Genomic DNA, 22,576 nt, shown 5'->3' on the forward strand with positions numbered 1-22,576 from the left:
AAAGGTTGCTGTACTTCCAGGGTCTAAGAAGGCATACGTCTGCCATGTTTTACTTCCGTTCTTTGTTTTTATCTGTACTGGCACAATTGAAAGAGTACAGTCTTTGTCTCCGGCCCCAGTGCAACCACCTGCCTGCAGTGAGACAAGTGCGCTACTGACTGATGTTTCCTGTGGTTTGTTAACCCTTTCTTTGTTGTACACATGCAGAACAGTTGGATGTTTTAAATTGCACTTGTCACAAGTCAGACGACTTCTGCATTCTTTGCTCATATGGCCGGCTCTCAAGCATCCAAAACAGATTCCTTTTTCCCTCATGAAATCTATTTTCTCCCTGTGAGCAATTTTATTCAGCTCTGAACATCGTAGCAATGGGTGTTGCTCTTTACAATAAAGGCATGATACTGAGGCTGGCTCCTTAGATGTTGTGGGTTGCTGTGGTGTCCTGTAAACTGAGGCCTGAAGAGGTACAGTATAGTTAGTAGCTGCAACAGTTGTTGAAAATCTGCTTCTGGATAGTTGATTGCTCCTATTTACAGCCTTTGTTAAGATACTTGGTCGCACATCTGAAATATCTCCAAAGAGTGGATGAGACAGGATTTTGACTTGGTTCTCCAGAAAATTCACTATGTCTGGGAATGTGGCCCTATATCCTCGTCTTTCAATATCACATGCTGCAGACCTCCACCTTTCCCTCAGCCTGTATGGACACTTCATTATAACAAGTCTCATGTTTGATGAAACGTTCATCTCGTCCATGTACTGTACTTCATTCATTGCATTGCAGCATCCTCTTAAAAACAATGTGTATTCCTGCAGCACCTGAACGTCCTCCGTTTTCATAACAGGCCATCCAAATGCTCTGTCCGTATATGCTGTTGCTATTTTGTGTTCGTTGCCAAAGTGCTCCTTCAGAAGATCTTTTGCTCTTTGGTATCCTTGCTCTGGCCTCATGTGTAGACAGCTTTGCACCAACTGCCTTGGCTGCCCCCTGGTGTATTGTTCCAGATAACTCAAACAGTCTTGATAGCTGCTGGTTCGCTCTTCAATACAATGTTCAAAACTCCTAATAAAGGAAATATACTTTAAGGGGTCACCATCAAATACAGTGATGTCTCTTTGTGGTAGAGTAGCTGCCATTTGCTGTTGCACAAGCATCGCTGTAATTTCATTTTGCCTTTGCATGATTCCATAAACTGCATCCTGGTTAATAACATTTGCAATATTTTGTGAAGATTGAAGCCCGTGCCTTTTATTTTCCTGTGCAGCGACTGACCTGAAGGGTGCAGCAGCTGATGCTGTGACAACACTTTGAGATTCAGGCCTTAGATTTGAATGAGACATTCCAGTGTTTGGTGACAACTGTAGATTGCGAGTTCTGTCCTCCGCTTGTGAGATCCCATTATGCTGCACTTGGTCCGAATTTGTTTGCATCCTTAGTTTTGGTCTCACATCATGTGCAGATGAAACATGTGGTGCTCTTGAACTTTGATGTACTGCTGGAGCTTTTGCTTTTGGTACAAATTCCCTTATTGTGGCATCAAGTTCAAGGTGTTGTTTAAGCCCTTTGCTCACATAGGAATTCATCCCATTTGAAGAAACCATTTCCTCGTCACTGCCTTCCAGCACAGAGAGTTTTGCAGTAGCAGCAGCAAGTTGTGTATCAAACTCCAGCTTTTCCTTCATTTTCCTTAGCTTTTCCTTTTCCTGTTTGAGGTTTTCCTCTTGTGTTTCCAGGTCATGTCTCTTTTGCAGAGCAGCAGCTCGCTCCATCAAAGCTGCTTTTTCTGCCTTTGCCTTTAAACGTGCACATGCAATCGAACCAGAACCAGATGATCTGCTGGAATGACTTCTTTTGCTTGACCTTTTGCTGGACATATTAGACACACTGTCTTCAGGATTAATGTTGTCTTGGTACACAGATTTCACATTTTCATCATCATCATTTTCATTTTGTCCATCATCAACATTTTCATTTTCATCACCATCATGTAAACCACCATTTTCTTTCAACCATTTTGATATTTCTTCAACAAATATGTCATTGTCAGCCTTTTTGGATTTAAACCATGTTTCCTGCTTTGTCTGCTCCTCCTGGGGCAGAGGAAACCCAGTGAACAATGAGTTATGGAGATCAGTAGCATTTTGACACAAGCTTTTGAACTCTTTCAGATTTTGTTGAACAACAGAGAAGTTTTCCTTGGAAGACAGAAGAGTGGTGATTTGTGGTTTTAATTTGCTGGCTTGTTTTAAATTGGCATTCCTTTCCCTTTGTAGCCTCTCCATTGTCATTGTGATTCCTTTTAAAGAAAGTTTTCTTGTTCTTTTTCCAGTGCCATCATCTTGTGTCTCTGTAGACTCCGTTTCAGTTGTTGGGCCTTGCATTTCATTCATTTTCAAAACTGTGCACTGCTCCTTTAATGGAAGACGCTTCAGCACAGGGCTTTCACACAACCTGTGCGCTTTCGGTGTCCAATCCACATATTACAAAACCATTTGAGTAGCGTTTTCCTCCTTATATTTTAATGAATGCGAGCAGATCAACACAATTGGGGACATGATTGAATGAATACATTGTCAAAGCGGCCCACTGTCGCGTGCACAGCGCAACGCCGTTCCAAACATTTCAATCCGCGTGAACGCGCTCACCTGGGAACTCCTGGTCATGCTTTGCTTCACTTTCGGGATGGTTTTGTGACATTCAAAGAAGAAACAGAGCCGCTATCCAGGACCTTCCAGATCGTGCACATTATCCAGGTGAGATCACGGTTTTTACTTGTGTAGTGACGATCAGCTGATCGGCCACTCAGCTGGGTGCGGGAACAGATCTTGGGATTTGACGCGCTGAATGAATTAATGTCCAAACATTGTCTCCTGTTGGGTGAGGTTCCCATTTAATTTATATTCGGATCTTATACAACAATATGGTTTCTTAAGTGATGGTGAAGTGATGGTTGAAGTGATGATCCTACGTGTCCATAACAGCGGTAAAAACCGTCTGACCTCCCCGTCACCCATGCCTCATTACCTGGCTCCTAACACCCGTGCAATATATAACTTCCCCTGCCACACCAAGCTACACTCCCCCCTGTGGTAGACAACTGCTATATATATTTAGCCCCTACAAAACTTGTTTTGAGAGTCTCTGAAAGCACAGTGTCCCTGTTCACCTTTATCACAAGTGAAATAGGAGTCGCTTTGAATCTGATCTGAAAAGGCTTTGATCAGCTGTGTCCATTTATAAATAACAGTACAGCGGGCTAATAATAGCAGCAATAATACATGCCCTGCATTGTTTCAGGCTGCCAGTGAGGATAGAGAGCTCCGATTATATTTGGGGGTTTGAAGCCAGCGAGACCTTTTCACCGCAACATGGCTGCTGTCATATGGGAGCGAACAGCCAGCCAACTTGGCACTCGATTAATGGTGGCTCCTGCCAAAAACACCCACTTATTACCACAAATGATGTTACCTTTCTGTCTCACGCCCAGGTCAATGATGCTTTCTAACACAAACAGGACACCATGATTGTTATAAGTCTTGTAGTTTTTCATTATGTTGCCATTACAGCAGGTTACAATTGGTCAAAAGGTTAATTGTTGTTCTTTAAATAAGTAAGGAAGGCTATGACGCCACAACCTCCTGCAGTCTGTCAGACGTGTTATCAAACTTAATCACATTGCTGCCACACTAGGTATTTTTCCTTTTTAAAATAGTTGAGTGGTTTTATTTGGATTAATAACATAGTTTGTTTTGTTGGGTGTATTTCTTACATTTGTCATACAAGTTTGTAAAGTCTAATATTATAGCAGTATAATCTTTAAACTGTTCATGTTCTGTTTTAACCATTTACTGAAACTGCCTTCAGGTAAAATGGGGCATATAAGGGTAATGTTAACAAAGACACGACTGACCAAACATTGATAATGGCGAGTACACCCTCACATGATTGAAACTGTGACTGTCAAATGACCAATAACAAAGTCCTCGAGCAACAATAGTGGGAGATGTGCAGCTCACAAAGTCAGCAATTAAAGAGGCTGTTTTATACTAAAAAAAGAAGAAAAGGATGAAATTGCCCATCAAAATCAACAGGCCTTCAAATTAATCACCAGTCAGATTTAACCAGAAACTTAATTATCAGTAATCTAAAAACAAGGAAATAAAAAGTGAAGGAAACAAAATATGTCAAAATAAAGAGACAGATTTTTGCATAGCTAATGTAGACTAGGATGTTAAACTTTAGCTTTCAATTGTTTGCCTGTTTGTTTATCAAGTAGTTTTGAGATTTTTACAGGATATCTGAAAAACAAATAGTTTTAACAAAGTTAAGTATTTTTTGTACTTTGACATACAAAACAACTGAATAGCCTATAAACACTGATAACCAGTATGTTGTTTAATCAGCCCATATTATCGCTCTTTGATGTTTTATATGATGTGTTTGCATCTTCTTTTAGAAGGAATAAATTCTTGCAACACACCTCATCAATAAAATTATTTCTGATTCCTCTATGCTGAAGCTGTCCACTCCTGGAAATCAATTACTTTCCAGGCCTGCTTTTTTAGTGGCTGATGTCTTTAGGCAATATAAACTGCCTCTCTTTATATTTGGACACAATCTGGAAAAGATATCTGGAGCTTCAGAATAGAGACAAAAACATAAGAAAAAAATAGATAATAGGCCTACATAGTTCAACATATTGGTTGTCTTTCTTTTGATTTATACTCTTTTTCTTAAAACTATTGCTTACTGGTCTTATTGAAACGTCTGTTTTACTGTACCTTACGAGTTTACGAGCAACACGTGAACGCACCGTGTCTTCTTCCTCGAGCCTCCTAGGGAGACTCTTGATTGGTTGCCAGTGACATCATCCCTGCTCGTATGTGGGACTGAAGGCAATTCAAGCGACCCCCCCCCCCCCCCCCTCCCCACACACACACACACCCTAAAAACCTCCCTCCTCGCGAGCAATCGAGGCGTACAGCTCGAGCAAACCCCTCCCACCAGCAGGGCCGGACCTCACTGTACAAAAAGGACCACATTTAATATTAATGAAGTCGTGTATTGGCTCGCGCTCGCGTCAATCCTGCTGCGCAACTTCAGTAGGCTGGCAGACTTCCTTCAATATTATTTCTGGGGAGCAGGGTAAAAGTACTAAAAATGTTGCCGCTCCACAACACTGGGACGGACTGAATGGAGGCGACGCTGCCCGCAAGCGGAGATTAATAAACCACTATAAGGTGCACGCGACACACACCGGTAAGCAGAAATAAAAGGCAAGTTTGGGAATTAGTGCCCAAAGCATTAGTTGTTGTTTGGATACAGAGAGTGAGCTATCATGCTATTCTAAAATTAATGAAGAGGAGTTGTAAATACCACCATTTGAAGATTTGCAAATAGGCTATTATTCTTTGAATGTTTTATTCAGCTGTAAATTGTAGCCTATATCCCCCGCTGCGACAAAGTTACAAACCCTACATTTTTAAAAGCTACCACCGCCTTTTAATTCTTTATTTTATAATGTATTCGGTGATGTGAAATTGAAATGTTCAGCTCATTAGATCAGTTAGTCTCGTCCTGAAAGTCATATCACATTCACGGCACGTTCCCATGCCGGTTTCTTCAATGAATTTTGGCCATGAATGATTCCTGCTGAACCTGCACCGTGCTCAAAGGATGACGATGGCCGGGACAGGCAATGCTCGGCGGGTGACTTTACATAACATGCCAGCATGACATGCTTTTAAAATGCTCAGAATGCGGATCAGAAAATAATGCCACCCTTCTGTTGTTTATATATATATATATATATATATATATATATATATATATATATATATATATATATATATATATATATATTGGACCCCGACTTTCCATCTGGGGGAGAGAGAGACCAAACTGCGGCGCTGATGCAGTATTTTATCTTTTTTTTTTCTCTGCCTTGTTATAAAAGCTTTGGATCAGAGAGACCACAGTTGGGATGAAAAATTCAACAGCACACATACAGAAATACACACATAGCCTTGACACACATACACTCAGACATTAAAGTGTACAGTATGTGGAGGATGATTCATATTGATTACACTTAAAGGGATTCAGTTACACCAGACTGTGATGATTTCACTGTTTATTATTAGTGGTCTGTCTGTCACGCCTATATTTTCTCACCATGTTGGGTGTAGCCCCTCAGGTGTTGACACTACTAATATTTGGCTTCAGCAGCCGTTTTCTAGTTTGCATGTTGATCAAACTGACAGGAGGTCGCTCTTTGTGCTCTCTGCTCTTTCATTCACAGCCTTGGTCTGAATCACTTGAAGAAAACCTCATACAATATAAGCGTTTTCAAGCTAAGATTTTCTTCTTGCCTCATGCTTTTTTCTCGTCTCTGTTCCCACAGAGCGGCTTGTTGAGTTCTCCGTAAACGTCCAGCCCTCGGCCTCCCCATGCCTCCATCTCCTCTTGACGACAGAATTGTGGTGGCGCTGCCAAGGCCGATCCGACCTCAGGAACTCCAACTGCGCCTGGACACCAGCTACCTGGACTCCATCTCCAGCAGCAACAGCAACACAGTCATCAGCACCACCGTGGTGAAGATTCGGGCGACGGCCAATCTTGTGACGTATATGCCCTCATCCAAGGGCTCCACGCGCTCGTTGTCGTGTGGATGCAGCAGTGCCAGCTGCTGCTCTGTGACCACCTATGAGAAAGACAGCCCGAGCCTCAGCCACAGCCAGGTGAGTGCCAGCAGCCCAAACCTCAGCTATGCCGGGGCCCCCAACCCGATGGTCAGCAACCATGAAGCGTTAAGCGCCCCCAGTCTCACCCCAGGCCCTCCAAAGGCAGCCGTTAGGGTCATCCACCCCAATGAGCTGGCCAAACGGATGACCTGTTGCCCCATGGGACACCCCATAGGACCCATGCCGGTCATTATCGACTGCCGGCCCTTCATGGAGTACAACAAGAGACACATTCGGGGGGCTGTGCACATCAACTGCTCCGACAAGATCAGCCGTCGGCGGCTGCAACAAGGCAAGATCACTGTGCTGGACCTCATCTCCTGCCGCGAGGGCAAGGACTCTTATAAGGGCATCTTCTCCAAAGAGATTGTGGTTTATGATGAGAGCACCACGGACCCCAACCGCCTCACGTTTTCTCAGCCGCTGCATGTGGTTCTGGAGTCCCTGAGGAGGGAGGGCAAGGACCCCATCATCCTGAAAGGTAACATCCGAGTGGGTTCGTTCAAGCTTTGAAGGATCTTTAAGGGGATAGAAACTTCCATTTTAGTTCTGGCCAACCTTTCTGCCTGTTACAAGGAAGTCTCTCGTTGCTACTGTTGCCAGTGAAAGTGTTTTCTCTTTGCTCAGTATATAAAATATCAATGGGGAAACTTTTGTCGTCATGTGTAACTTTAAAAAGGGAGAGGAGTTCCATTTGTGTTGCGTAAAAGGCGGATCAAAAACACTTTTTATGGTTTAATGGAGCTCACTCTGATCAGTAAATCAGTGAGGACATGTGAGATGTGAAGGTCACTCTTTTCATTGTTCTCCTCGATTTAAGGTCTCAATTTATTGGCAGATGGTTGTCCACCAATGAGTGTTGTTCTGCTCGAGGTCTCAGCCTGTTAATTTCCAGCCACATAGAACTGTATCATTGTAAGAGGGTCTCAACATGTTAACAAAGAGTATTGTCTAGACCTGCTAGTAGTCGGTGTAGTTAGTAAAAGGGAAGGTAGTCAGATTTAGTAATGGTAGAAGTTTATGACATTTAAACAGATTTGGTGCTGTTATGATGTTGTAGTGTGCGTTTAAAGCTGGTTAAAGTTTCAACTTTATTGTTATGGTCAGCTGATTTTGCCCGTAAACACAGCGACTGTTGTTTCTTTCCCCCCTCGAGCTTCGTACCAAAGATTAACAGCAGTAACATCGGCCCACACACCACAGCTTTGACTCAGTTCAAGCCCGAGCACACTCGCACATAAACATCATCAATTCACTTATGTGGTGCGAAACCACACTTTTCTTACAGAGCAGGATTAGGCTGAACACAAATGACCGTACGATTGTTTATAGAGTCCCAAAATGTATCCACCAATGAGGAAGCTCTTTGCCCCAGTGGCAAGGAAGTGCCTCATTGGTGGAGAGCAGTCGACCACAAATGGACAAGCAGAGAAAGTTGGAGAGAAGCAAAGAGAGAAAGAGAGAAATGGATGAAAACACAAACAGACTATACGATGTACAATTAGCAACGGAAAACATATTCGCACACACACTCTACACCAGCTCTGTATGGGACACATTTCAAGCATTTTGCAGAAGCAGCTGTTAGTAAATAAGGCAGCCTTTAGAGATGGCAGTCCTTGGGTTGCTGCCATGTTTGCTATCTTTGGTGTATGTCTTTGAAGCTGGAGCAGCAGCGTGTCCTGTGTGTGTGTGTGTGTGTGTGTGTGTGTGTGTGTGTGTGGGGAGGGGCTCGGCTGCGAGTGTTTCATGAATGCCTGCGAGTCAACGTCTAGCCGGAAGATCACAGCTCCTTGATCTCTTCTCTGCTCTCGGTCCTCTTGTCCTCCTGGGTGCTTTGATGGACGAGGCTGCTCATCCTGCAGCGTTCTCTCTGTGTGTGTGTGTGTGTGTGTGTGTGTGTGTGTGTGCATGAAGCTTGCCTCAGTGGGAGGAATACACACAACGTCTCACTCATTCTGGCATGCAAAATGCAAGACATGCTCTGCTCTCAGCTTGGACAAGTCTTTGTTTATTGCAAGAAGGGCCTGTGTGTCCCGTGTGTCCCCTTTTACATGTTTGATTGCAGCCTATATTCCATCTTACCTAATCCTTTGGATGGTTTAATAAAACATGAACTACAGCCGCCCTAAGCACTAAGTAGAATGGCCTTCTCTTTATAAAAATGGATTATTGTCTTTCACTTTTTCATTTTTTTGGGAAATGTAGTGCTGATTATTTTTCGTTGCTTGATAAGAATGAGAGCTTTTTAAGTATGCGTGGGAATAGTGACAGATTTTGAACATTCTTGTTCGACTGCTGATTAATTTACCAGCGTGTCTTAGTCATGATTTATCGAAATGTGCTTGTAGCTTCAGTGGAAACACAACATGTTTCTTTCCCTGCCCCTGCTGCAGCTCAGAGAGGTAACTTGTTAACATTTAAAACGTCAGGACTGCCATAAACAACGCGTCAGCAGTGGTGGAAACAGCAGGTCTGTGGTGCGAGAGAGAGAGAGAGAGAGAGAGAGAGGCCGAGGCAGAAGCTGGAGTTTCTAAGCAGGAGCTCGGCCTGTGGCTCGTAGATGTGATCGTTTTCCCTTTGTGTTCAGTTTGGAGATCACGACGGTCACACTTGACAGATTCCCTCTCACAGCAGTGTGCTTCGTCTTGTGGAGACTGTTATTCTCAGTTTACTATAAAAACATGTAATCAGCAGAGTCTGACTCCAAAAGACAGACTTCGGTTTGAGCGGAAAAAACTGGAGACAGTCTGTGTTGATTGCAGCTAAAACAAACAAAATGTAAGCATCAGTAAACAGGCTGATGATAACTTCAGGTTTTTTATTCAGTTTTGGGAATGGTGGTTAAGTAGTACTTTATCACTTAGCGTGTGCACATTTCACCTGTTTAAGACTAGGATGTTTTTGATACAGTCAGATGAAACTAAAGCAGCCATCGGCAACCTTTAAATTCATTAATGCCATTTTAGAGAGGTGCTTTTTCGGATTTTTGGCTTCCAGTGAAATATGTTGCAGCAGTGATTGTGTAAAACCTGAAGAGCAGCGGGCAGACATAAAAGCTGTGAGGTACACTGCAACAATAATGCACGCTTTAACATATTTTCTTTATTGCACTCCATCTTGTTCCATTACAATGTTATGGCACATCCCATTTAGTTTTATATCGTGCAGGACTAGTTCAACTGACACTTTGTTGTAGTTATAATCAGAGTTCAGGTTAATGAGATGAGAGGAAAATCAAAAGCAGATTTTAGAGTTACAGTATGAGAAGAGGTGGACACAGTTCATGAAAAATGTAACTCTAGTAACCATTATTTCCTTCACAAAGATGTTATCCTTCAATATCCAAAGTTTAACAAAACAAAACAAAATTTAGTATTAATTTGACAGTCTATGGTATTAATAGAAGAGGCCATAGTGATTTAGGAAACTTAAAATGTGACACCTGTCTGTTAAAAATCTTTTCTGATATGTGATCCCCTCTGACGGGCCCACAGCTCGTAAGAGTGTGTTCAACTGTCACTTATGCTATGGATCCCTAAAAAGCTATCATATGACCATGTTGTAAACCAACCAGTCCAACCAATCAGCAGCTACAATCTTTGCATCTGTCAGAATACCAACAAACAAACAGTCCTGCTGCACGGCCAAGAGTATACATCAAAGCACGTTACATCCGTCAGAATCCATGGATGCATGCATCAACATTTCTCCCCCTCTATGGCCGGCATTACACAGGATGCAGATGTGTCCGTTAAAAAAAGGGATAACATCAGGGTGAGCAGTCTCGTGTCTTCGGAGAGTCTCGAGCAGTTCAGGTCAGCGGACGTTAACAGAGAGCACATTTACTGGGAGTGAGGTTTAGATGAAAACTCGTGTGTTAGAAAATAATCAACCAATGATAAACAGAGCATGTATTTATCTCTGTGGAACCTTGTGTGTAATATTGATACTCATTTAGACAGTAAACACAATAGGTTTGGCTGATTAAACAGTATAGGTTAGAGTTTTTAGAGGTCTATAAGAAAGACTTCATGTAAACTATACAAATAACACTGGAATTCCCCCTCATGTTTTGACTTTATTGTGTCAGAAAGCTTGTTAAGACTTTCCTTTTTTTGTTAGTGTAATTGTTACCATGACACCCACGAAAGTGAGGGTGGTGCCATAATGAGTTCACGGGGAACTTCGGCCTGTTTCATGGTGAAAACTGTCCGACAGTCGATCCCCACCTGTCTGTCTGCTCACAAAGGGGGAAGTTGAGCCATGACCTCACACAGCATGATGTCAACTGTTGCAATTTGAACAATACATGAACATGAACTGATACCGTGTGTGTGTGTGTGTGTGTGTGTGTGTGTGTGTGTGTGTGTGTGTGTGTGTGAGAGAGAGAGAGAGAGAGTCTGACACTTTCCACCCCTCCCCACCACGCACTCTGCTAAAGGGAAACTTTGGCGTTAACAGCGACAGGTGCAAACCAGTTTATTTGGAGAAGTGCAGATGTCCAATGAGAAGTACATGAAAAGCTCAGTACATCTATAAACCTGCATTTTAAAGAGGGGATTTCTCAGGCAGTTAGCCAGTGGAAACTGCCTTATTACTTATTTTAATCTGCTTTAAATAGAGTTTGTAGTCAATTGTAGCAAATGGAAACACTTTGATCCCTTCATGTTGATTTTATATTCAAAAATAAAAGATTAAAATCATGACCAAATCTGTTTGGTCCAACGATTTGGGATTTCAGTTATGTTTTAGCACCTCAAAGCTTTGCCATATAGCTGACAGAAGCATGAGTGAAGTCTGTTTATTAATGAGGGCTCCAGTGTGAATCAAACCTTTTACGCTAGAAATCTTTAATCAATTGAAGGAGATCCTCGGTCTCAAAAAAAATTGACACACATTGAAGAAGATGTTGTTTGTCAGTAGTTTTAGTCTTTTTCAAGCTGAACAATTTAACCCTTTTTTTTCACTTTAATCCTAAATCATCATCTGTGTGCTGTGTTCACAGGCGGCCTTAGCTGCTTCAGGCAGAGCCATGAAAACCTGTGCGAGCACTCGCTGCACCTTCACGAGGGCTTGGAATCTGGTGCGGCTGCCGGCCTGTCGGGGGCGCTACCTCACTCCCTGCCCTCCACCCCGGACATAGAGAACGCAGACCTGACACCCATCCTGCCCTTTCTTTACCTGGGGAACGAGCACGACGCTCAGGACATCAACACGCTGCAGCGCTGCAACATTGGCTACATCCTCAACGTGACCACCCACCTGCCGCTTTACCACTACGACACGGGCCTCTTCATCTACAAACGCCTCCCAGCCACAGACAGCAACAAGCAGAACCTGCGTCAGTACTTCGAGGAGGCGTTTGAATTCATCGGTATGAAAACGGTCGCTCTTAACAGTAATAGTTGGTAATAGTCCATGGTGGGGCTCAAACTCAATGTATTTTGACCCTTTAAGATGATGCATTCTTGTGAGGTTCAAGCACTGTACCAAAATCTCAGGATACTCAATGTTACACCTCTCAGGAGGCCTGAAGCAGTTTTTCTGAGGATTACAAAAAAAGGCACACCTTTTAAAAAGGGAGAGACAATATTCTGGATTTTATGAGCTTTAGATAGATATATAGATCTATGATTCTATTAACTACAATAATAAAACAGGAACAAAAGGTGACAGAACTTTAAAAAGTGTTTGGTTTAAGAGTGAGAAATTCTTTATGTTTTCTTCTTAGAGGTTTTGGGGAAACAAAAATGTTTAAGTTTTTTAGTAAATGCTTTTTAATTTCAAGTTTAAAAATGATGCCCTTGGTCAGAATGGTGGTTATAGATAACGTAATGACAACTTTGTTTTCTCCTGACACAACGCCGACTTATCTGTTTCTCATGTGTGATATTAAAAAGTAAAAATGTAACAAGACGCTTGTTCATGTTAACCATGCATCATGACTGAGTTTTGCAAATTTGAGACATATTGTTTTTATGTAAAGCTCTTTGCACAGATTACTATAATCAGGCACAGTGTGGTTTTTGGTTAGATCTAGAGTTTATAGTTTGAGTTTCTCACCATGCTTAATGACCAAACCTTGACTTTCATAAATTGTGTTCTGACTGTTCCCATGTTTCCTCTCTGCAGAGGAAGCACATCAAGCGGGTATGGGCCTTCTGATCCACTGCCAGGCGGGCGTGTCCCGGTCAGCCACCATTGTGATCGCTTACCTGATGAAGCACACCTGGATGACCATGACGGACGCCTACAAGTTCGTCAAAACCAGGAGGCCGATCATCTCCCCAAACCTCAACTTCATGGGCCAGCTGCTGGAGTTCGAGGAAGACCTCAACAACGGAATAACGCCACGAATCCTCACACCAAAGCTGATCGGTGTGGAAACAGTCGTCTAAAGTGAAACCTTTCAAATCAACACATTTTGACTTAACTCTCAGCGCTTTTTGAGTGAGGTTCGACTGCTCCTTGAGTTGGTTTGGATTGCGTGTGAGGGAGAATTTTCTTCTTGAGTCTCCTCACGCTCATCTTGGGTTCCCTGGAGAAGCAAAGCTCTGGGTCAGTGGTGATAAGAAATGCCAAAAATCTCCACTCTTTGGACCTGGCTGTAGTCCCGGAGGAGAGGATGAGTTAGAGTGATGGAGAGAGGGGAGGCGGTCAGTTGGAAGCTTTCCACTTGTGACCGCAGAGGGAAAGAAAATTCAGTTTGGGAAAGATACTCTATGTGCTTTGAGGCAATTACAGAGAGGAGAAACTCTTAAAGCTCACACTGTGGCACACAGTTTCTGTTTGCAGACTCAGGCGGGGTTGGCCATGGCAGTGCCTGTCAAAAAAAAAAAAAAAATAGAAAAATAGAAAAAAAAAGAAAAAAAGATGAAGACATGTTTGGTGTGTTTATGTTGTTGTTCTATTTTTATACAGGGGTATATGGGGTTGACCATGACAAGCCCGCTGCGGCTTACTGTGCAATAATTTGACTGAAATGCAACTGAGACCTTGATCTTATGTGTATATATTGGTACTGATTACAAAACATTTCCAGCTCTTTGCTGGGATGCCATTCTGATGTTAACGTAATATTGTTGTTCAATTCTATATGTTTATGTTTTGCTGTCATATTTGGCACAGATGTGTACAAGACAGAAAAATAGTGGGGTTTCATTTTTTGAGTGCAGCCTTTTGCTTTGTGTCAGTCAGAATCACACACTGTCATATTTTATGTGTTTGCTCCAGTGTCTTTGTTTTGCCATTCCTGCATCAACATATACATCAATATTAGCAATATACTGTATGTGTAGCGAGACAACCATGAGCTTTCTTTTCTATGCATGGCTGCTATCAGAGAAAAACACACTTAAAAATAATCAGTGAATATTTTAAAACAGGGCTAAAGCTGATTTGAGATGTTGCTGAATGGAGGAATTTCACTGCCTGTTTTTTTCTGTGCAACATTTGTTCTTTTTGACCGCATCTCCTTCCCAATCATCCACGACACAGCTTCATTGTAATGTAATTTGCTGTGTCCCTTTGTAGCTACATGTTTGTGTCAATGCCCTTAATTTTCAGCTTTAATCTAATCCATCAAAGGGTAGCAGAGTGGAGGTACAGACTTCAAACATTCAGCTCCTCCTGTGCGTCACAGTGCAGTGTGACACAGGGTGGTACAGTAGAGCAGTGTGACCCCTTGTCTAATCTTTTGCCAGTCCCTGTCGCTGACACTAAGCTACAGTTTAGTGAGCTCCTCTGCCTCGCTAAGGCAAGCGCTGCTGTCACGTGCTGCTCTAGTGCCTCTATCAATGCCTTAATTCATGTCACCACTGGGCCTGCGCATGCTACAACATCACGTGCAGACGGATGCAGAATGAGGTCAAATTTTAACTCCCAGACAGAAGCAACCGGCTCCTTTTGTTCTCTGTGTGACATCCAGATTTCACTTTTCAAAGACTATTTCTGCTGCTTCTGATTTCGCACGCAGAATTTCAGAAGATTGCATTCGGAGATGCTAAAAAAGCCTTGAGGTATAACATGCTCATTATGTAACACTGATCTGGCGGTGGCAGGAAGAAGTCTCTGAATACCACCGTGAACTGTACAATAACACTGCACTAAACAGCAGTGTAAAGAGAGAATAAAGAGTGTATGTTTGCCCACACAGTTTCCCCTCATCCTGTTGCATCTGACTCACTTGACTTATTACAACAAATACATGGAGATCGATAACAAGACAAGAAAAGTTCTTGTGCTGCTCGTTTACGCCTTCATTCTGCTACAGACTTCACTGAACTAAATCTAAACTGAAACTTCATCTATTTTGCAAAGTCATCTTAACAAAAACATAGAGATGTTTGTGCTCGCCAGAAGCCTTAAATCTAGTTGTTCTTCCTAAAATTTAGACAAAACCTAATGCACCGTACACATTCAAGTAGTGAATTACATTTCCCAATTCATGAACTGTAGTTGTATTGTGGATAAGCAAGAATACTACGGGAGCATTTAAAAAAAAAAAAAAAAGCTCCAGCATTTTCCACTTCAATTCTGGTTTACCTAAAAAAAAAAATTAATTTCAGGTTAGGTGAAAACAAATCTTTTACAGCTAGATGGTTCAAGATTTTTCTATTTTGGCAGTACGGTAAGAACCTAACTTAAGCAGTGTGACCCCTTGTCTGGAATATTGTGAACAAAAAATGATATGCAATTTAATAATAATAAAAGCCTCAACCATAAACTGTACATAAATATTGACATCCTGTCTCCATGTCCTTCCTCTGCACAAAATTGAAGCCAAAACACCCAAGTAACAGGTGCTGTCATATTGCGCAAGTGGCAAGTGAAGACTTGCGGAGAAAGGATCAAGCGAAAGTGACACCAAGATCTTTTTCCGCCAACCAAAGTACACATTAAACTGACCAAGAAAACCACAGAGTTCCCAGTATTCAGTTCACAGCAGAAACGATTTTTGTACGTGATGAAGCAGACACTCATCTAACTTATTCTAAGTAAACGTCTCAGAAAAGCAAAGATTTGGACCTAAAATCAGCATATGATGCATGGTAAACGCACAGTATGTTAAATTTGCCACCAGGGGCCTCTCAACCGAAAAAATAACAAAAGATGACGTCAAAGCTTGCGGGGAATCATGGGAGTTCTCTCTGCTGCTCCCCTCCCCCTCTGGTAAAAACGAACATAGTCAATATTAATGGGCGAAACTGACCTTAGAAAGAGAATATGTCTATTGACGATGGATCCAAGTACAACTTACATTACGTTTTTTATCACAGCAGCACATACGGCAACAGTATGTTGACATTACTTATGCAGCGGTCTTTTACGTAACATTCTGTGTTTCCTTGGCAACAAGCAACATTTTGTGTCTGTCATGGCGGCTCATCATGGCAGCTGATAACTGTATTCTGATTTTAATGTTTGCCCTATGTCCCATCTGTTAACATAGAGGAGGAAGTGACCCATAATGCAGACTGTCAGCAGGGGGAGCTTCAAATAAGGAGGCAACTCAGTAAATGCACTAACAAATGTTGTCGACTTTTACAAAAAAAAAAAAAAAGATTCTTGAAGCAGCTTCAAGTGAATTTCCACTGTTTGGAAATACATTTTACAATTCTTTGGAAGATCTATAACTGCTTTTAATTTGTCAAACCAAAGGACCTCATCCCGGATGTAGAAGCAGGACGTTCAGACCTAGAAAAGCAGAAACATCTCTTCATCCAGTATTCTCTATTTCTTTTCACGCTAACCTCACAAGTAACGCATTTTGTTTTAATTGTGTTCAATGCTTCATATCGTCTTTTCAGTTTTCCATTGTTTGCATAAGAAAAGGCATAAAATGAATCACAGGGCTAAAGACATCAATGTCAGCGCACCTGAAAAAAAAAAAAAAAAACCCTCTGAATGCACCATCTGTGAGCTGTCATATTCTACACATGAACATGTCTGAAGGAGAATGTGACACGTTTTCATAAAATAGTGGATACAGAACTCTCTTTACAACACCAACATTTATATAATAAGCTTTGAAAATCCCTCATGTGAAGATTCATGCTATGCAAATAACAATGAAACAGGTTGCATCTTAAACAAACTGTTGTGAAACTGTTTTACGAGGCATTTTTTGCAAACATTTTGAGCATGAACAACAGATCGAACGGAAAAAGATGTTTAAAAAAAAAAGTTTGCGTGGCAAAGAGTCCTCACTTGTTTTTTGTTAGTGTCGTCATTGGTGTTTACTGGTGCTCCACAATAGATTTTAAATACTATTAAAAAGTATATATATAAAAAAGACAAATTACCACATGTTTGTAGCTTGTGCATTTATATTTGCTAAAAGAAATCAAGAGTGCTAACCACTTGAGCCAATGTTCTAAACAAATGATGTACCATACCATCTGCTGGTTTCTATTACATCAGCAGCACATTGCTTTTATATGTACCATAACAATGTAATAATCGTGGTACTGTACATTATGCTCTCTGGTTGAAAAACAAAGCATGCTGTGTGTTCCTGGCCCTCAATGGGTGGGGGGGAGGGAACTCTTGGCCATTATGGTGCTGTCTGTCTTTCCCACACTGCTCTTTCTGTAGAGGTCATAGCCCGACCGACAGCTCCAACAGGCATCCGTTCTGTATTTGAACATTATCAAACTGTCATATTTGATGTGCACTTTTTACAACTAGACTTGTTTTAGAGTCTCTGCTCTGAGACTCCGGTGAAAATGGGCTTCGCTCTACAAGTCTCTGTATCTTTCTGTGTCTGTAGTCAAAGTCAAGTATATACAGTATATAAATATATATCTATTTTCTTTGTATGCATATATTCATTACTATTTTTGCACTGACCTACAGACATTTGGATTTATTTTTCTTCCACAAAGGGTGCTATAATAACGGAGGCCTTCTCCCACACCTTTTTTGCATGACTTGCTAAAAAGAATTCCTCAACTGGTCTGTCATCTCTCCTACTCTTCTCCTACTTCTCCCCGAACTGTTGCAAATTGAAGCTCTGTCATTTTTGTAATCCCTACTTGTGAGCTTTGAAATAAACAGGGAGGCTTCAAGTTTATGCTGGCGTCTCTGAGGTTTATTTTCTTGTGAATCTGAAAATGCTTTATCTATGAAATAAATGAAAAATTTTGAAGCGGCTATAATCACTTTTTTTATATTTAGAATGAAATAATTGTAATCAGAAAGTGACTACTTGTAGTGACGTACGCACAGATCTCTGCAGTTCTCTTCAGCTATAAGACATTCAGCTGTTTTGTTCATCATAGTGGTATACTAGAGAGAAACTTCACTGCTCTTTTTCGCTTTTACAGCTCTCCTGCTGGTTTCCAATTCTACAAATTATTTCACTTAGCAGACGCTTTTATCCAAAACGACATACATCAGAGAGTAAGTACAACTGAAGCAAAGATCGAGAAAAAAAGGAAACAATGTCAGTAAGCTCAAATGATCCGCTTTGTGTCTGATTGGACACACAAGTGCTGACTGACAGTGCATAGAGGCAAAGCACAACATTGACTGCAGTTCTTGAGAGCTCTAACCAGTACAGAAACCATCTTAAAAGATGTTGTTAACAAATAACACCATTGTAATTACCATCATCATCACCACCCTAAAGGTCGTAGGTGTTCATATAAAGAGCTGGGTCTTTAGATTTTTCTCAAAGGTCCAAAGGGACTCTGCAGATCGAATGGAGTTTGAAAGTTTGTTACACAACTGTGAGGTAATGATGATCAAATTCTACTGATAACGTTTTGGCAAAAAAAGAAGAAGTTCTGCCTTTAATAAGTTAATAATTCTAAGAAAGAGACAAATGCTCCAACTCACTATGCTTGTCATGAATCTGTTAGTGTTTCAATGTCATCAATAAATGAGCCTTTTTATAAGGGTGTTCGCACATCTAACTTTCTCGGTGCGTAGGTCAACAAACTATTACTTGAAAAGAAACAAATCCCACACACTACTCCTGCTGCTGTAAGTGTCAATAATTTATTAGAAAAATCCCAATGCTTCAGTCCGTCTGAATCTTGAAGTGTGTGAAGTTGTCAATAAAGTTTTCAAAATGGTTAAAAGAAAATCGTACCTTTATGAGAACAAAACTAATAAGCCTCATATGAAAAGCTGCATCAGCTAAAATGGATAATAGTGTATAGAAAACATGTGTGAAAACTTCCTAATAATAAAAGGGAAGAAACAGACTGAGGGATAAAAAAAAAAGAGGGGTGGTATCACAGGAGAATTGTCATGGGATTTAACGGCAGCCAGGAACCAACAGAAGCTCAGAGACTCTCTGACCATCGGGATCAATAACAACAAAACAACCCTAACAGTGGGAAATTTGAACAGACAGCCTCTCTCAGCCTCTTGAAATTTTAGCATCCAGTGGAGCACACAACCAGAGTTGTGAATTATCTGTGCTGCCCTCTATTGAACCATGTGTCACATAGCTGCAGGAGTTATGGGCCTATATTTACTCCTCTTCACAGGCATCTCCCACCTCGTGGCTGGCAGCGAAGGGGTGTGTAGGGGTCAAGATCTCTCCATAGGAACAGGAACAAAAATAGTTTTTAGCGTTGTTTCTAATTACAAGTGATGAGTGCCCCGCCTCATTAATCCTTTCCTATCAGCACTGGGCCGGCTGGCAGCACAAGAATAGCCCTGATCTCTGTGCTGCTGAACGCCACTCTCATGTCGGCCTTTCATGGACGTATTAGGCAAAGCAGCAGAGGAGAGGAGAGGAGGAGGATCTAAGTTTTCCACACTCATACACATTGACAAAGAATCAAGTGTGTGTCTGTGTGTGTGTGTGTGTGTGTGTGTGTGTGTGTGTGTGTGTATACTCTACCAGTCGGAAGAGGTGGTGAAATAAAGCAGAGAGGATCTGTGATCCTAATGACGGCTGCACTGGTTACCATCAAAGCTGCTGCTTTTGTCACTGGAAGCACGCATGCACACGTCATCCCACCAAACGGCATCATAGCAGCACTGTGCAGCTCATGCATAAAATGATTCCTGTCATATTTAGCAAACATCAACATAAAATATGCAGAAATGCACACAGATTCAGAGTAATGTGAAAAAAAGGGAACAGAAATTGAAGTATGAAAAAAGGTTAAGAGAGCTCTGGGAGGGAGGTAAGGGGAGGGTGGGATCTGTTAACGTTGTATTCTGTGTCATCCAGATGAGAGAGCGGCTGGAAAAAAATGGACGAGCTGGCCCAATCGCACATGGCGGACGCCCAGCAGCAACAAGTCCTGCTATGACAAGTCAGCCAGGCCGAGAACCTTCGAGCCAGGACAGAAACTCCTGGTGTTCCTACCTGGTGATAGAAGTGTGCTGGATGAAGAAGTGGATGAGCAAAACTCTCTGACCTGGTAGACCATGATCTCAAACAGCAAACTGCTTCAGGTAAGATCTATCTGTAATTCAGAAGTTTTCCACAAAAATCCCTGGGACAAATATTGTTGAGCATGACATTGTTGTGAGAGACGGTGCAAAGATGAGAGGTATAAAAATTAAGTTAGAGGATCCCTGAGCGGATGCTGGCCTCACTGAGGAGGGAGGTTGACCTGATGCTGTCCCTGGGGTTCGAGGTTTTAAAGAGCGAGTGGTGTAATCCAGTTCTACCCGTACCAAAGGATGGAGGCACAGGGTTCTGCATTGATCTCAGGTACCTTAATTCATTTCATATTCTTGATTTAAAGTTATATTAAATGGACATCTTTTATATGCCCAGTTCTTATAATTTGTTTTTTAAATTTGTTTTTCTATTTTTAGATAAAATAAAACCCCATCTTTTCTTTAAACTTGCTCCTGTGTCTCGACAGTGTTACGAGAATGAATGGCGTCGAGGGGATGCTCATTCTCTAACACACAGTGGACACACAGACTATGGAAACAAATTGTATTATTGTATTTTCAGACTGTTTTTCCTCTCCCCAAATCCGTCACTACTAAAACCTAGTATTAAACTTTTGAAAACAAATATTATGTTAATGTTTACTTTCCCTGTGTTAACATTATTTTCACCTTTTTTTTATTAAAGGTTTTCACAAAATCAATACATGAATTTTTACACATTTTAAAAAACACCCAGTGTTTCAGTGGTGACCAGTATCTTCTTTACAGTGTTGTATCATATTCACTCAACTGCATTGCTTAATATTAACTCAGAACATGGCCGATGTTGGGAATATTACAATCACAGGTGCTTTTTGGTTAATAAAATAAATTACTTTTGAAGAAAAAATGTTAATCCATGATCATTTATGTACAAATATTACTTATCAATTGCTTATTTGCTATAAATAGATGATTGAAAGTCATAAACTCAGTGAGTTTCTTCAAGATTCATCATTTCAAACACATTTATTTCAAAATGACGGGATTTAACTCACCTTTCCACTTTGTCGCTATTTAAAATGATCATGTCACTGCTGAACGCTACCATATGTTTCGGTAGTGACAATTGTAGCTAATTTTGAGCATAACTGAATAGTAGGAGGAAGCACAAGGCTAGCGTGTGGATTAATAAAGGATACCTTCTTTAAGTGATCATCTCTGATAAATGAATACTAATTATATATTCCTCAAATGAACATATGTAAGCTATATGTAATATGTACTTTTGGTTTCTGTCTGGAGCTACACATCTGATCCAATAGGATGCAATTTGTAATTCCATTGTGTAAAAATGTTTGGTTGCCCTCATACAGTTGGCCACATATTGTTTACACCTGCCATGCAGATTAGTCCTGATAAGCTCTATTGACTGTCGATCTCCCTGTAATGTATTCCTGCTGTAAATGAGTTCTGGCCCATGATTCTGTTCAGTCAGCTCTTTGTTGGTGGGTATGACTTATCCTACTGCATCACAGACAGAGACAGGAAGGACAGGACGGGGGAACAAGCAGAGGAGTAAGAGATGCAGAGAGACAGACAAAAAGGAAGAAAGAGAGAGAAGAGGAGGTCATGGTCCATATCAAAAAGCAGACAGAGGAGCTTACAGGAGGTCTCAATGCATGACACAGGCCCTCTCTGCATATCAGCCTATGCAGATATACCACCTGCCGAAGAGCTGAGGACAGGGAAGGACGAGGAGCATAGACAGAAGACGTAAAGAAAGAAATTTTTATTCTGCAAGATTAAAATGATACCAAGAGGACCACGAAGGCTCGGCAAGGAGGCAAGATAAAAACGCTGTCAGCTTGAGCTGCTGAGTCTGCGAGCTTGCAGAGTGAACATTGCGGCAGTTTGTTATCGCTTGTGGCACACGTTGGACTTTTGAAGTGTCACTGCTTGTTACATGTACTCCACACGCTGACCGCTGCACAACAGACAGGCCGGGGTTCAGTGTGGTGACGCCACACCATTTGTCAGAAAGTCTCTCATGGAGCTGCAGTGGCGGCGTCTGGGATATGGTGGCTTGTGGTTAAGCTTCTCCGACGACAGAAAGAGACCTAATAACACATTGACAGTCTCTATACTGAATGACCAGTTTGGTTGTATTCGTACATAAAAAGACTCAACTACATTATAAGGATCATAGGCTCATGAGGACAGTTTTTACAAAGTAAATAATAGGACATCTAGGCTCTTTGTACTGTATCTCAGCAGAATAAGATCTCCCCTGCTGATCATTTGAAATATTACAGATTTAAAGCACATTACGTTACCTTCACTTACGTAGAATCAAGTGTGTGTCTGTGTGAAACAGGGAGGCTATCTCGACTTCTCATGTAAAGTCTATAGTAGTGGTGTTAGTGCACAGCTGCGTCATCACTCTATCTTGCCTTATGATTCATATATAGTGATG

At 41.5% G+C, this 22,576-nt stretch overlaps 1 protein-coding gene across 2 annotated transcripts; it reads left to right on the forward strand.

Annotated features, from left to right (window-relative positions):
- The first annotated feature begins 5,035 nt into the window (after window positions 1–5,035).
- Window positions 5,036–17,876, forward strand: dusp10 (dual specificity phosphatase 10). Of its 2 annotated transcripts, none has more exons than XM_079338776.1 (4): window positions 5,036–5,277; window positions 6,405–7,225; window positions 11,753–12,121; window positions 12,880–17,876. In XM_079338776.1, the coding sequence occupies exons 2-4, from the start codon at window positions 6,451–6,453 to the stop codon at window positions 13,143–13,145; spliced, it is 1,410 nt and encodes a 469-aa protein (XP_079194902.1). In that variant the 5' UTR covers window positions 5,036–5,277; window positions 6,405–6,450; the 3' UTR covers window positions 13,146–17,876. The 2 variants fall into 2 exon arrangements, with proteins under 2 accessions (XP_079194902.1, XP_079194901.1); XM_079338775.1 differs by having other exon boundaries at window positions 5,037–5,260.
- Window positions 17,877–22,576: the final 4,700 nt, after the last annotated feature.

The sequence above is a fragment of the Symphodus melops genome, assembly GCF_947650265.1.
Source record: "Symphodus melops genome assembly, chromosome: 1".
NCBI classification, from domain to species: domain Eukaryota; kingdom Metazoa; phylum Chordata; class Actinopteri; order Labriformes; family Labridae; genus Symphodus; species Symphodus melops.

Excerpts from the sequence above, each read along its gene's own strand:
- dusp10 (XM_079338776.1), top strand. The coding sequence starts at position 6,451 with ATGCCTCCATCTCCTCTTGACGACAGAATTGTGGTGGCGCTGCCAAGG. Across the intron at positions 7,226-11,752 it reads GGACCCCATCATCCTGAAAG|GCGGCCTTAGCTGCTTCAGG; the intron begins GTAACATCCGAG and ends CTGTGTTCACAG. Across the intron at positions 12,122-12,879 it reads GGAGGCGTTTGAATTCATCG|AGGAAGCACATCAAGCGGGT; the intron begins GTATGAAAACGG and ends TCCTCTCTGCAG.